Genomic DNA, 15,957 nt, shown 5'->3' with positions numbered 1-15,957 from the left:
ATTCTCTTGTTTGCATTCAAAAAGAAAAATGTATTTATTTGTATTAGAATAGTTGAACAGCTGTCAGTGACTAGTTTATTTGCTCTATGGAGAAAGACAGAGAATTGTAATAGATCTCTGTTAGCTCTCTTGTATATTCATTAACTACTTCACTAGATACTGTTACTATGCACAGCAGAGCCCTCTGCTGTTACAAAGACCCTCTGAAGTGCCAGAGTCTTTTTTGTGGTTTACTGTGTCTGGACCTTCTCAGTTAAAATGAAAAATAAAAATCCCACAGTAGTCTCAAGGACCGGTTGCATGGATTTGGTTTTGATTCAGGAATAAAATCTGGATGTCCTGCCTACATGGAACGCGTTAGTGCTTTTCACAGCAGTCACGGTTTAGATGAAAATAAACCTGTCTTGTCTTTGGGTATCTCTGGAGAAAGACCTCTGCTGGTAATGGATAGGTATAGGCTGAAAACAATATACATACAGAGAGAAAAGGGAAAGAAAATCCACTTGCTGGGACGTGTTAAATATTAAGAACAAATGGAAAGGGGCAACTCAGCCAATTCAGTAACTGTACTCATGCAGAACCCACAAGACACACGTGGAGGAGCCCAGGATCTCCCAAGCACACAGGAGAGTATGTTCTCTTGCCTTGGGTGGGAACTGGGCTCAAGGTGGAGATTCTTGGAGAAGGAAGGATAGATAAAATCAACAGGTTGCACTGCCACAGGAAACTATATTGCGAGTTACGTTTGACTCTTTATTCATGGTACAATATTGTCGGTAAGCATGGGAAGGACTGGCATTTGTTGGCAGCTGTAATTCAGGCTATTTTAAACAGTAATTTTTGAACAGAATTTTCTAGTTAGACTTTGCTGCACTTTTCTCCTGCAGACATTTTGCATTTAAAAAAAACCCAAACTATCCAGTCTTCTGTTAACAGCACCAGCATTATTTTTTTTATCTCTGAATGATTCAGATGTACGCATTTTTTAGGAACAGAAAGCTTTCACATGCTGTGTCAATTTTCAGTTGAAAAGCTGCAGCCTGAAGGAACTTTGGAGTTAAAATGAATATTTCTATCTGCTATATTTATTTTTAAATGCATTTTCTGAGTAATGTAATACAAGGAGTACAGTAAGTTTACATTATACTATTTTAGGTGAGAGACACAGTAAAATCAACATACTAGTGCAAACCCATCAAATGTGCAATTGTAACAACTCTTCATGATGATACTTGGTGCAAAACCAAGGGGCAGCAGGCAGTAACGTTCCCCCTCAGCTTCAGCCTTTCTTTTTCTGAACTAAGACGCAAACCAGCAAAGCCGGATTTAATCCTTCTGACTGCTTCTGCGTGCCACTGTAACCTCGTCCTGCCGTTTGCGGGGCGCAGGTAGCAGATAAGCAATGGAGGTGTCCTGCCACCGCCTCAGATTAAACGTAAGACCATGGAAATATGCGAAGACAGCAGCTATTCACTTCGTGGCACTGCCTGGCTTTCAACCACATCGACGACAGCCGAGCGGAGCAGTGGCTGAGAAGATGCCGGCAGCAGCTCTGCTCGGGACGGCCCCGCAGCCCGGAGGCTCCGCCGCTGCCTCTCCCCGCGCTTTCCCGCTCGGGCGCCGAAAGCACCGGGAACAAACGCCCGCGCGCCCGGCGCACGCGCCCCGGCTCTGCTGGAGGCGGAGCGTTCTCGGCGGCGGCCGCAGGAGCCGCTTCTTTGTCGGAGGCCGCGCCGGCGGCGGGAGGGACTTGCTGAGGTTTTTGCCGGCTTCAAGCCCTGCCCTCTTGTCTTGCCTTTCACGGCAGCCGTGGGGCGGGGCGGAGCAGCGTGGCGCGGCAGAGGCAACAGCAGAAGCAGCAGCGAGCATGTCCTCGAGTAGGGCCAAGAAAGTGAAGATGGCCACCAAGTCCTGCCCGGAGTGCGACCAGCAGGTGAGGTGTCTGCTGGGGTCGCGCTTCTCTAGGCCCATCCCTGTCGGGAAGAGGGATTAGTTACCGTGAGGCTAAACCGGCTCTCCCTGAGGGGTTGGAGCGCTGGCCCCGCTGCCTCTGCCCATCCTGAGGCAGTGTGCGGAGCCCATCTCCCTAAGCGGGCGGCCCGCCACTGGGACTGGTTGCTTCTGGCCGGCAGGCACGGTGGGCGCCCAGGAAGGGAGAGGTTTGACGGCTGCTTCCTCGGGGACAGGTGCTGTTGCCGCTGAAGCTCAGGCGGAGATGAGAGCCGTAGGTGCAGTAAGGGCAGTGGATTTCAGCCACTGTTGGTGGGGTCCATGTCCCCTCGGCTGTGGCCGGTGGCGGGGCTGCGGGACCCGCTCCCCCTCTACGCAGCTCTGCTGTTCCCCGCCCTGAGCCACGGTCTCTCTCTTACAGTATCTCCAAGGGAGCGGCACTACCAGCTCCACTATGGCCTGTCCTGCTGGGGCACGGAAGGTGTGCGCTGTCCCTCGCTGCCCTTTCGTCCGGCCGGGCGGAGTTCAGGGCTTGTTCGCAGCCCGTGCCGCCCCCAGGCTATGCTGTGCCCCGGGCTATGCTGTGTCCCGGCCGTGACAGGCTGCCGCGTTAGCACACGTTGCCTCGTTTCCTGTTTTCTCTGAGTGTCGGCTGTGGTTGCTTCTTGATACCTACTGCTGCAGATTGTGCGTTTGCAATATCGTTGCGAGAAGCTGTCGACTGAGCTGTCTGCGTGGGGGGGGGGAGGGGGCGAGGCAGAAATTGGAGTGTCTCCGTGCCGATGGGAAGCGGTGTTTATATGGAGTAAATAATGGTTGCCTTTGCAAGTCTATGTTTGGAATGTGGATTAAATATCGTGCTCCTCTTGCAGGGTGGTGTGATAGTTAAATTATGTTGAAGGATTTCTGTGTGACATTGAGGATTGCTTTTGTGTTTATTGTTTAGTAACTGCAATTTATTCAAAATATAATGAACTTAATTTATGCAATGCAGTTTGCCCTTTGGATGACTAATGTGCCTGAGGCAAGCTGAGAGAGCGTTCAGTCGTGTTGTTTTCTCATGGAGTAGTTCAGAAACCGCAAAATAGAGACCTTTGCTGCAATTTCTGTTCGTGCAGTCCAAATGCATAGGTGAATTGTTTGTGTCTCCTTTCAGTTTTGTTTTGTGTACTAAATGGAGTTACTTAAACATTATTAATAACAGCTGATTTCACTGGTGCTGTTTCACGAGCCCGTCTTCATTTAGGCTTTTACTGGTAATGATGTTGCTATTAAAAATAGGGCGGTTTGTTCCAGCAGTGCTCCTCTGCTGGAACAATAGCGCTGCGCTGCAGAGGCAGCTGTGGGGCTCCGGGTAGGGGCAGAGGCTCTTATAAGTAATCGTGGGAAACGTGTTATCTGCTATTCCACCCTGAAGCCGCACTGGTATACGCTATTTTACTTCCAAATACTTCAAGACTAATCTCATGCCATTCTTCTTTATTTGGAGAGACTTAAAAAAATTACAGTCATCTTACATCATTGTTCTGACTTGCATAGTTTTTAATAGTGTTTCCACTCACTCTGGAACACTTAGAATGGTAATCTGGGGGGGCGGGGGGAGTAAGGCGTCTCTTCGTGTTTTGGGCAATAGCCGAGCCGCTGCAAATGTTCACATGTTAAACACGTCACTGAAGTACTGTTTCTGAGAAAAAAATGTGACAAGTTCGGGTTATTCAGTTGGTGAAAGAAGGAATTAAAATGAGTGACAAGTTGAATATGAGTGGTGGAGGGGTTTTGGAGGTTATTATTTTCTATGAATGTGGTCAGTGTTAAACTACTAACATTAGGGAGAGTGGCTAAATAAATACAGGCTTTTTAAGCTGATGCTGAAACTTTCACTTTGTTCTGTGCTTTAAAACTAAAACACATGTGAGTGTAGTTTTTCTGTTAGCAACTCCTCTGTGGCTAACATGGAATTAATATGTATTTGTGCCCTGCTCTGGCACAAGTATGGTGTGCAGGACCTTGTTTGGCAGTTTCAGATGTTTGAGAGGACTAGATACTAATACCTAGGGTATAAGTCAGCCCTTTAGAGAATGTGGGTAAGCTCTTGTGTGTGTCGTAAGTGGCTGTGTCCTGTACTAGCCTTTTAAAAATTCTTCTGTAAACAAGGGCTTTGCATTTGTTTCTGGTTTCTTTGCAAGATGTGGCACGCATGGAAATACTTAACCACAGACATCGGAGCATGATATTGAGTAATTTGTTTTGGGCTGTGTAACTTTTCTGTTATAAATCAGGTGATCTGTAATTACTCTTTAGATGTTTTTAAAAATAGAACTATCTCAATGATATTTTCACAACCAAAGCAGAGTCTGATTAAACTAGGGAGCCTGAAGTACTTGGAGTTCATCAGAAGAATTGGATATCGCTTCCTAATTTAGCTTCAGGTAAACTTTCTTGTGTGAGAAACTCAGTTTGGTTTTGGTTAGGAAAATGCAAAGCAAAGTAAAATAGTGTTTGTAGCATTATGTTACGTTACAGGATATTATCAGTGTAGGTCTCCAAAGAATAACTCATCTGACACATTTCAATGAACAAGCCACTTCCCACAGACCTACATGCCAAACTTGTAACAGAACAATATTGTTCTATTAAACAGTTGATTGAAACACCTTGGGCCTGTGTCAAGCCCCTTGGATGATTTTCTCCAAAATTAGTTTTTGGGCTGAGCCTGGATTACAATTATTGGAGAGACCCAGATGTTAAAAAATGGGTTTAAATGGAACCCCTGTATCACCTTAACAATACAGGCAAAGGCTCCACTAGATAGCAGTTTTTTAGTCTTAAACTGACATGAACAAAGAGGTAAGTATGCACATCAATCTACTAAATTCTGGGCTTTAAGGTTCAATAAACTTCCACTGGATTTTTTCTTATTATGTCCCTGTCTCCATAAATGGAATTTAAAAGTCTGTAGTTGTCTAAAACCTTCATCAAAAGTCTAGCTGTAAGTCGTTCATAGGGTGAAGTATGAGACTGAAGATACGTTACAGAAAACTAAATAACTTATTTGTTCTGAGTAACAGTTAAGTCCTGCTTTACAAATTTGTGTACTAATTTGACAGGTTTTTCCTGGTCGGTAGAATGCTGAAACTTGGTTCTCTTGCCTGTGGTAAAATTGGGCAAGCAGTTGTGGTTTTCCACTCCTATTTGTTCCAGTGGATACTGGCAAACTTGTACAGACGTATCTTAACTCCTTTTGAGAAATTACCTCCTGTTTTTTTTTTCCCCTGATGTTATGCTTCAACATGACTTAATTTTAATGTGTTGTGTAAATCTCTTCCAGATCTTTGTTTAAACCTGCTCTGATTTGTGTTTTTAGTTTTAAATGTAATCAAGACAGTATGGTGTGTATCTTACTACTTTAAAAGATCCTAAAATAACTTGTCTTTAAGTGAAAGTAATGAAGTTTGTAACCCATCAGCATCACTTTAATTGCTCAGAGTAAAGTTGTTTTTTTTTCTTGTTCCATTTTTTCATGTAAGTGTGGCACTTCCAGATTCTTCTCATTTTAAGTTGTGTTATACTGGGGGAACTTAGCTGCTCTTGACTGCTTAGTCAGAGGAGCACTGTAGTCTCTCAAACTCCTCAGCCAACAGTGAGCTTTTGATTAGCTGTTTTAGGTTATTTGCATTTTGAATTAACTAGGTCTTTCCATAGCCACTCAGCTTTGTCTGTGATGTTGTTGGAGTGTGGTACAAATGCATCTGTTTGGCTTCGGGCTCTATTGTGCCTCCTGTTTCAAGCTGCCCCTGCTTGCTAAAGGGGTTCTTTCAAATGCTGCTGAAACTGAATGTATTCAGAGCATAATGATGGTTTTAACTCATACTTTTTCTTCAGATTTTTTTTTGTAAAAGTAGATGAAGGGAGCAAAACTGGAAATGCCTGACTGATTTGACTGGGGATGTTTCAGAACTTGGAAGAGCAGTTGTGATTCTGTGCTAATTTACCCCTGCTTTACTGCTCTTGACTTCAATCTGGGGATAAGGGCTTCTAGTACAAAGGCATCACAACAGCTATACATTTCGAGCTTGATTTCTAACAACTGTATAAAAAAAAAAGTTTGGTGGGTGATTTACAGCACAACCTGATTTTAGTATGTTTAAATACAATTGTTAAGTGGTGCAGGCCATAGTTTGTAGCGCACACACTACAAAGAAGAATCTCTGAGGACAAAATGTGAATTAGTTATTTCTAAATTTGACAGGAATGTTGTTCTAATGTGAAGTTACCTGAAATATTTGTCTTTTGTTTTTCCAGGTCCCTGTTGCATGTAAATCATGTCCCTGTGGCTACATATTTATTAGTCGAAAACTCTTACATGCTAGACGTGCTGAGAGATCACCAGCCATCACAGGTAATACTTGGAGATGAAAAAAAGGGCACAACAGTTCTTTCCCCTTACTTCTTAGAGGCAAATCATTGAGTGTTTTACTTCTGTGTGTAAATTGACTGTTGTACTTTACTTTGAATTTGTGCATGGTAGACTTCAAATATGTTACTTTTTGTGGAATTTTGAGGGTGGAAAAGCCTGACGTTTTCAGTTGCATACTCGTGATGTGATGTTCTGTGTGTTCTGGCTGCACAAATTGGTCACTATGCAAAAAAGCTCCATACAGAAAGCTTTCTGTTAATCCTGTTTGAAGCTAAATGTTTAGAGATGCCAAAGGGATCAAATTTCAGAGTCCATCCTGATTTAAACTAGCTTTTCTGAAAAATGACTTGGTCATATGTTTAATGTAAAACAGTTTGAGTCTTGATTTTCTCTGCTTGTGTTAAATTTGAAAATAGTCTGTTTTTTGTCTAATATCTTTTGTTATTTATGTGCACAGTGAGAAGTTGGTTGAATGTGCATTCTGGCATGATTAACATTCTCCTTGTGTGTGTTTTTGTCACTTCCTCCAGTGCTGGTAGGAGTTACTGAGAACCAGCACTGGTCAGAAAAGACTTTTTGGGGAAAAAAAAAGTACATGATCTGTTATGTCTGTTTCTTAAAATTATCTACCAGGCCTAAGGAGTGCCAGCTAAATATTTGAGATTTTCTATTACTATTTTCAAGGATAATTGTAGTTTTATGGTATTGTAGGAATCATATGATGTGAAGCTAGATAACTAATGTTAAAGGTGGGGGAGGTTAAGCAGTATCTGTGACAGCTTGGAAGTGTTGATCAGTTTTCTTTCTGCTTCCCCTGTTGTTGGTCAAGTAGTTAATAAGTGAAGCTGGTGGCCATAACCATACAAGAGCTCTGCTCAACTAAATTCAGCTTTGTACATGGGACATGAAATAGGAGAGGAAGAACCCCAAACACAAATATATGCTGGGGACCACCCTACTGGAAAGCAGCTTTGCGGGAGAGGACCTCAGGTCCTTGTGAACAGCAGGTTGTACATGAGTCTGAAGTGCTCTCTTGTGGCAAAGGAAGCTTGTAATGTTATAGGCTGCCTTTGGTGTTCTAAGGGAGGAGATGGTCTTCCACTTGGTGCCAAGGATGCCACACTTGGAGTGCTGTCCTGTCTGGTTCTGGACTGTCCAGTACAGGGAAACTTGGACAGACTGGAGAGATTCCAGTGAAGGACCACAAAGACAGTGAAGGGACTACAGCATCTTTTCTCTGTGGAAAGTCTGAAAGATTTGGGACCATTCAGCCTGGAGAAGATAAGGCTCAGTGGAATTCTAGCAACATATACTAATACTTGAATGAAGAGTGTAATAAGATGGAGCCAGAGTCTTTCCAGTGGTGTCCAGTGACAGGATGAGGCAGTGGGCATGAACTGAAACACCAGCTGTTCATGCTGAACATCAGGAAACACTTTTTACTGTGAGGGTGGTTGAGCTGTAGCTCAGGTTTTCCAGAGAGGTTGTAGATTCTCCATCCTTGGTGCTACTCAAAAGACATCTGGATGTGACCCTGGGCAGCTGGTTCTTGGTGGCTCTGCTTGAGCAGGAGTATGGAACAGGTTGGTCTCCAGTGGTCTTGTGCCACAAAATGTATTTGAATTAAAGGTTTGATTCTTGTAATCAACAAGTGAATTGTTGTTTTTGATCTGACAGCTTAATTTCTGCATGGATACCATGCAGGTATGATTGATCTGTAAAGATGTAGACATGTAACCATTTTTTTTGCTAAGAAATCTAAAGAAAAAAGGTGATTGGGTAGGATAAGCACTAAGAATAAGTTGAGAACAAAGATGAGAAAAACTCTAGATCATATCATCTCTATTCATTTGCACAGAAAACAAGAGTGAGGCCAAAAGGAGACGGACAGAGAGAGTTAAGCGAGAGAAGATAAATTCTGCAGTAAATAAAGACTTAGAAAACCGAAAAAGATCCAGGTCTAACAGCCATTCAGATCATAGCAGACGAGGAAGAGGAAGACCTAAGAGTGCATCAGCCAAAAAGCATGAGGAAGAAAGAGGTATGAAAACTGGAGATGTGTTAATCGGGTTTTCTTTTTCTATGGAGACTGCTTTTATCAATAAAACTTGATACTATTTAAGTAACTAGACCAGTTCAGCCAGTGGCCAGTATCTTAATATGGGAAAGGGACTGTTTCTCAAGTTCAGAGACCTTTGGTTTTGTTTCAGTGTCTGGACCTAATGATGAAGAACTAACCTTGCAAGTTTAGCCACCATATGAAGTTTCAGTATGTAGGTTGAACGCCACTGGATTGTGGTGCTTAGTAGGGTTTTTTGTTTGTGGTTATTTATTATCAGCTGGGGGTTCTTTTGTTTGTTTTAGTTACTGCTGCCTTTTATTGTAAGGACAAACAGTATAATGATGTGTGTTTTCAGAGTGATTGTCACTGGATTGCTTAAAAAGTATTTTAAACCTTTTGGAAGGCTGAAGTAAAAATAGTGTCTTGAGTCATTATTGTGATTTTGAATTTTTGTCCCATGATTCTGCAGAATATTCCTGTAGAGGAAAGGATTCCTCCCTGACTATTAAGGTTCCTTGCTGACTTGCTGTTTTTAATCTTTATGCAATAAAAAGACTGTGACATGCATTAGAGTAATTTTGGAGCCCTTCAAGTGTGACTGTCACTTAGGATTCCTACTTTTAAGAATCTGTTGACATTACATTTACTATTACTGGTTTTGGAGATCTTAATTTTAGGCCTCTGCTTTCCCCTGGTGAGGCCATGTCTGGAATGTGGTGTCCACTTGTGAGCCCCACAATTCAAGAAGGACAGAACTGTATGAAAGAGTCCAGTGCAGAGCTGCAAAAATTATTAAGCCTTACAAGCAAAGGCTGAGGAGCTGGGTCTCTTTAGCTTGGAGGGGAGGAAACTGAGGGGTGAACTCATTAATATTTATAAATATATTAAGGGCGAGTGTCAGTAGGACAGAGCCAGGTTCTTCTCAGTGATGTCCAGTGATAGGACAAGGGGCAGTGGGTGCAAGCTGGAGCATAGAAGGCTCTATGCAAACATGAGGAAAACCTTTTTTCGCTGTGAGGATGACAACATTGGAACAGGCTGCCTAGAGAAGTTGTGAAGTCTCCTCTGGAGACACTCAAAACCCACCTGGATGCGTCCTTCTGTGACCTACTCTGTGATCCTCCTCTGGCGTGGAGGTTGGACTAGATCTTTCAAGGTGACTTCCAGCCTCTACCATTCTGTGATTCTCTGTTTTCATAGTGTTTGATGTTTTTTGGAAGTTGAATTTCACTTGGGAATATTGCCTTCATCTTCTTGTCCTGTCCTCTTTACTTCATATTGTGACTGCTCCTGTTTTCTTCATCAGCTTTTTCTGAAGACCTGGTACAGAGCTTCTGTTCACATCCATTTGTAATTATCTTTGCTCTTCACCAGTACAGCACACCTTGTTGTTTAAGATTCAGTGGGCTTAAGATACTTTTTTTTTTCTCCTGACTTATTGCTCATTATGTTGGACTGTAATGTGTAGAGTACAGTGGTGATTATTTGTCAGATTTTAGAATGAAGTTGATAAATGTGATTGTCACGACTACAAAAATTCAGCAGAGAGACCATCATTTTGTAATTACTAGGAAATGGACAATGTTAACTTGTTTTCAAGTGGCTTACAAAATTGGCTTACTATGTGCAGTATAATTAGTGGAAATTTTAGAAACATTCCTTTTACCAAAGCTGCTGCTTGGTAGTGCTGTTTGCAGAAAAGCATTTTAAGCAACTCTACAGTCAAGGTGATTTTTTTGTATGACTCATTGCCAGTCCTTATATCAGTCTGCATAATGTTCTAAGTCAGCCCTGAAGTGGCTCTATTGTCTATTTCTGGGATATTGGAGTACATGTGACTTGCTGATACACACCGTGCCATTCTTTCAATAAAACACTTGAGAAGAGGCCTACTGCTTATACAACTGTTAGATATTTGGTTCTTATATTTCTGCAATGCTTAATCCATTTGTAGAGGGAAAGCAGGGGAACAGGAAACACCTGAGTTGTAATAGTGTATAAGACCAGATAGTCAGTCCAGGTGAAGGATGGTCAGACACTGGAATGGGTTGCCCAGGGAGGTGGTAGAAGCCGTATTCCTGGAAGTTTTCTTAAGTCTAGGCTTGGATGGGGCTCTGAGCAACCCAACAGAATGTGGTGTCCCTGCCCATGGCAGGGCTTTGGACCTAGGTGATTCTTGGGGTCCCTTCCAGCCCTGATGATTCTGTGATTGCATGCTTGTTGTCAGGTCTGTGTCTTTGATGAGTTCTTTTCTATCCTTCCTGACTGGATCATGTTAAAGCAATAAACTTCAGGGTTCAGCAACAGTTAAGGACAATAGGAGAAGCCAGAGGCTTTTTAAAATAAGCTACTTTTCCTGCAGTTTTAATAAGAAGGAATGGAGAGGAAGGAAAGAGGAAGCTGATGTAGGCTAAGGGATTATGGCAGTGTGCTGGAATGCAAAATGCTTCTATCATGTTTCAGAGTGATGGGATGGCCCTGGGAAATAGGAACTTCTTGCAGGTTTGCTTTGTCAAAGTTGTCACTTTATTCTAGCATTTCTGACAAAGAGTATATTTTGAGACTAGAAGTGTGTCATAATAATCTGATTTTATTTTTGTGATGGTGGTATGTTTTTTGTTTTACTGTGTTGGACTGTGATGCACAGCCACACTGGTTTCCGTCTGTCTTATTACCTTTGTATGCTGGAGGAAATGGTGTTGGTAATTCTGAAAGATTACCATCAAATGAGACTCAGAGACAGTGGCCTGGAGTACTATTAAAGCATACTTGATATTTAACAAGGGATGAATCTTTGTAAAGATACCTACATTTCAGTATCCTGATTAAAACTTAAGCTTAATTAAATGTCTTGACTCAAGTTTCTCCTTTGTAGCAGTTTCCAGCTGTATTTCTTGTGCATTTGCTTGTCTGATGTGAGTATTTGGAGGAACTTTTCATCTTGGATAACAAAACTCAGAACTTTGGATTTTGAATCCATTGAAAATTTTTGAGGGGGAAGGATCCCTATTTGATTTATACCTAATAGATTTAAGGGCAGTAGGTCTGCAGGAGATCTGCAGTTCTAATAGGTATGCATCAAAGAGACTGATTTTTTTTTTTTTGGCGTAATAGCCTCCTAGTTGTATAGCAAGAGACGTATTATCTTTAATGTCTTGCAAAAATAGTATTGTGATTTTGTAAGCTGGTCTAGTAATAATAGAAAAATGAGTCAAGACTACTTCCAGGTAAGACTGAAACAAAGTTTTAGTGTCTGTAGAAACCACAGTATCTTACAAAGTAGCATGTGATAAAATGTCATGCACAGGTGCAAGCTCTTAGTTACTGATAACTGGAGTTGTTTTAAGAGTGCATAAAGCTTGAAAACCTGGGTTAATCCCCTGTTTGCTAACAAGATGTAACTTTTGTGAAGCTGAAGTCTCTCAGAATAAGCCAGTACTTTGAGAGAATAAGAAGAAGGGGAAGCTTGAGGAGGTTTTTGTTTTTTTTTTCTTTTTCTGAGAGCTCTACTGTCTGTCAACAGTAAAAAGACCAAAAAAAGGCATTTTAAATTTCGCTGAGTGCTGACATGCTTAGGTGGTGACTGTATCTGTTTGGATCAGGAAGCTTGGGGGGGGAAAAAAAAAACCACAAAGGAGAGATTTAGATACGGAAAATAAAAAAATCGAATGTGGGATAACAAGTATGTGTAATGTCTGTGTTCAGAACAACTCCCAGCATTGTTCATTTGTAAATGGTAGAGGAAGTGGAGCAACTTAAGCAGAGCATGCATATGGAAACTCATTTTTTTTGTAAACTACAGTTCAGGTCTTGCCGTGAAGCCCAATTTCTTAGCTTTCATTTCAAACTCAATACACTACTGAGTTTTGTCTTGCATGGCTGGAGAACCAGCAGAAATCACTTGTATTCCAAATAGCAAATATACTTTGATTTGTGCTAGTATAGTAACTAAGTTTCTTGTTTTTAAATAGGTAGCTGATGCATCTTTGCGTGTCCAGGTTCCTCACTAGGCAATTTTACTTGCAGGGAAAGGTGAGGTTGTGTGTGATTAAGTTGTCTAGAATATATATTAATATTAAATCAGAACACAGTGGTGAAGTGTTTCAGTTTCTCCCACTTGGTTAAGTGCAAACATTTGACTTCATGTGGAAGGCAGTCTGCTGGAATGTCTATAGCTGTGACACAGATGTGAAGCCAAATCTACAAATGTTGTTATGACTGTGAACCCATTAACTGTGTGAGTAGGTGTAGATGTGAGGTGCTGCGTTCTTTCTTATACATGGTGCTTTCCATTATTTTCAGTGCAGCTTTGTCTTATGCATTGTCAATTTACATTTCTCGGTGGAGCAGTCTATCAGAGTGTTCTGTAGGCAAAAGTAGGTGCATGTGTGTTAATGAGACAGAGGGATTTGTCAGATGAGTTTTATGTTATGATTGTAAATTAGTCCAGGCCAGTGGGGAACTTGGTTTAGAGATGGAGTGCTACAGTTTTGGAGACACCAAACTTAAGGCTCTACATGTAGTCCTCTCTTCTTTGTGTCTACAAGCCTGTCATCTGCTGACAAATCTAACTTTTTTTTGCTTTGATGTGTTTTTTTTAAATTTCTGTTTCTTCATGGGTTGTCAGCTAACCATGGGTAACTAAACTAGGATATAAGTAGTCATGATCTGGAGTAAGTGATATTTATGAAAGCAGTACTTCTGAAATTATTCTGGCTTTTTTTCATATACTACAATGTAATTTAGTATACTTGAGCACTGCAGTATTGAAGCTTTTTGATGGTTTGCTGTTGTGTGCCTGTAGTGTTGAAAACAGTCAACGTCAGCAGAAGGAATTCAGAGGCTTTCACATGCTCTTTGCAATTTTTAGCTTTGTTCTATATCTGGGATAGGATTGAAGGTCTGCAGTATAGGAATTCAGCAGTGGTCATGGTGACAAACTTGGAACCTGACTTTTACCATGTATCTGCTCTGGTTTTGGAGACTGTAGTTTAACTCTTGGATTTCTGCTATTTGAAGTAAAATAGGGACACACACACAAATACATTTAATGAGGATATTGAAATTTACTTCACTTTTTTTCTGGGGTGGGGATCTTTATGTAAAACAAAACCACACACACACATTACACCTTCCCCTCCAACAACAACAAAAAAACCCGCTCCACACACAAAAAACACCCCACAAACAGAAAAAAACCAACCCAAAACCAAACCCTAATCAGCCAACAACAAAAAGACCAAGCATGGAAGAAAAATCGTCAACCAAACAACCTCGTCCCCTAGTAAAATTAAAAAGCCTTGAATTTTTGTGTGTCAGGAATCAGTATAATGTTAATGACTCATTCTTTTTCTACATTATTAAAGAAAATTTAGTCATACTTTTGGATGACTAATTTTGTGACTCCTTCAGCACCTTTGTGTGCCTCCATTCCTTCCTTCTTTCTCTCAATCCCTCACTGCATAGGAGTTGATTGTTTAACTTCTTTTCAATTCAGTACTCCATTCCTCATAATTTATTAACTACTGTGTAATGTGCACTAAATGGAAAAAAGCATCTAATAGTGCCTTTTTTTTCTTCTACAGAGAAACAAGAAAAGGAAGTTGACATGTATGCTAACCTTTCAGATGAGAAGGCCTTCGTTTTTTCAGTGGCCTTGGCGGAAATAAACAGAAAAATTATCAATCAAAGACTTATTCTGTAACATGTAAGCACAATCTGCTGCATTTCTATACAGAATGGCTAGCTTATTTCCAAGGTGTCATGGACTCTCAGAAAGTGTGTTGTCTGCACCAACGAGGACCATAGTATTTCCTGTTAAAATTCTGCTGCTGTTCTTGGAAATGAATTGTTTCTACAAGTCAGAAAAAAGTGTTCACAAGACTGTGCTATGAAAAATCAGAAAGCAGATATATTTGACGGCTTGAAGACAAATGCTAGATGCACAGAGACTGCACCTATTCCAGAGCACTTCTTTTAAATTTGCTGCCAGAAATGCAATATTTTAAATATTTTCAGAAATAAGTGATTTTCCTTTAAAATTATATATTTCAGATTTTTCAGCTATATTGCAGTTTACATATGTACAGTTCACATATCTTTTTAATAAATTGATATTCCAGTATTTTATTGAAGTGGGCATTAAGTACATTTGTGATGCTTAGGGTGTGGTGGCTTTAATCCTCTTAGGAATCTGATATCCATCCTAGGGATGACTGTGCATTTATTTTTTTTTTAATAGGCATGATATAATTCTGATATGAAGAAAATCAAAGCAGTTTCATTTGGAGTTGCTTGACAGGTTCTTATTGTTGATGAATTCTCTCTAGAAAATGGTTTCCTGCTACATAGAGTTGTTTTTGAAAAAGTTACACCCTTTTTTTGAGGTCAGATTTCTGAAGTTTCAGACTTAAGCATTTGTTTTCTAACAACTGTTTGCTGGGTGCTTGCGTTGTCCAAATGGTAAGTACTTCTCCCATACTGTTTGTTGGCTCATCATTTACTAAAGAGGGAGAGAAGCAGGCATCAGAGAGATCTGCAGCTGTCATCTTACTGGTAGTTCTGAGAGAGGAGGATGTAATAGTTCTTTTTACTGTCAATAACATGTTTGCTTGTCTTTTAAAAGTGTAATTCTTAGCAATATTGCATTTAGAGTGTTGACAGTAAATACCAAAGCAAAAGTCTACCTGAGTGTGCATAAGTTAGCTGATTGGGTAAAAAAGTAGGTTCAGGGAAGATACTCAGCAAAGGAGTCTTTGTTAAAGTGATATAGTGCAATTTGAGCCAAAACTCTTATTTGAGTAAATCTGCAGAGATTTTTCTCTTTCCAAGATAAAAAAAGTTAATGCCCTATAAAATCCCGAGGCAAGGATTGTAGGAGGTAATTTTGTTCTTAAAACTTGACCTATTAGGGTTTTGTCACCTTTCATTCACTTTCTTAAGAGGAATGCGACTAAATGCCTCTAGCTGTTCTTCGGTATTACTCATGCTTTTCAGTGTCACTTGAATAGTGAGAATCACCTAATGAGATTCTGCTACAGAGCTGATCTCTGTGTGGGAGCAGAAATTTCTATTTATAGCTATGTGCTATGAAATACTGACTGTTCATCAGTTACTGATTAAAGAACGGAGCTGTGATAGTTTTGAGCTAAGCCAAAGATGCAAACTTTGTACACAGAAGCAGGAAACACAGGGAAGTGATTTTCAGTTCTTAACTCCTAAAGAGTGGAGTACTTTTTAACACTAGGTGAGAGGGATGGGTATGGAAATGCACTTAAACTGCTAATACACATTTGTCTTTGTTCCAGTAAATGAGGAACTGTGAACACAAGGCCTGCTTCCCTACATCGTGTAGACTTCTGCTTTCCAGAATTGTAGCCTGTCACAGATACCAGTAGTAAGGACATATGAGTAACTCTTCAGGATAGAGGATGTGTTTGCATGGTAAGTTACTCAAGTCAGAATGACTAAAGGGAAATTCTAATTTTGAAAGCTTAAGGATAAGATCAGGCTTCTGTTGCTGCTTTTG

The 15,957-nt window shown here is 40.7% G+C and overlaps 2 protein-coding genes across 5 annotated transcripts in view; both read left to right on the top strand.

Moving 5' to 3' along the window:
- The first annotated feature begins 1,659 nt into the window (after positions 1–1,659).
- Positions 1,660–14,553, top strand: C20H16orf87 (chromosome 20 C16orf87 homolog). The gene is made up of 4 exons (XM_064160315.1): positions 1,660–1,933; positions 6,253–6,349; positions 8,226–8,408; positions 14,015–14,553. The coding sequence occupies exons 1-4, from the start codon at positions 1,868–1,870 to the stop codon at positions 14,131–14,133; spliced, it is 465 nt and encodes a 154-aa protein (XP_064016385.1). The 5' UTR covers positions 1,660–1,867; the 3' UTR covers positions 14,134–14,553.
- An 89-nt stretch (positions 14,554–14,642) lies between these two features.
- MYLK3 (myosin light chain kinase 3) overlaps positions 14,643–15,957 on the top strand; it is a 48,722-nt gene continuing 47,407 nt past the window's right edge. For all 4 annotated transcript variants that reach the window (XR_010306055.1, XM_064160311.1, XM_064160307.1 and 1 more), the window contains exon 1: positions 14,643–15,872. Coding sequence is in view for 3 of the 4 variants with exons in the window: in XM_064160311.1 (XP_064016381.1) it covers positions 15,870–15,872 (3 nt within the window). In the remaining variant the exon portion in view is untranslated. The remainder of the gene's footprint in view (positions 15,873–15,957) is intronic.

Source organism: Pogoniulus pusillus, chromosome 20, assembly GCF_015220805.1.
Source record: "Pogoniulus pusillus isolate bPogPus1 chromosome 20, bPogPus1.pri, whole genome shotgun sequence".
Taxonomy (NCBI): domain Eukaryota; kingdom Metazoa; phylum Chordata; class Aves; order Piciformes; family Lybiidae; genus Pogoniulus; species Pogoniulus pusillus.
This window is presented reverse-complemented; position numbering and strand designations above follow the sequence as displayed.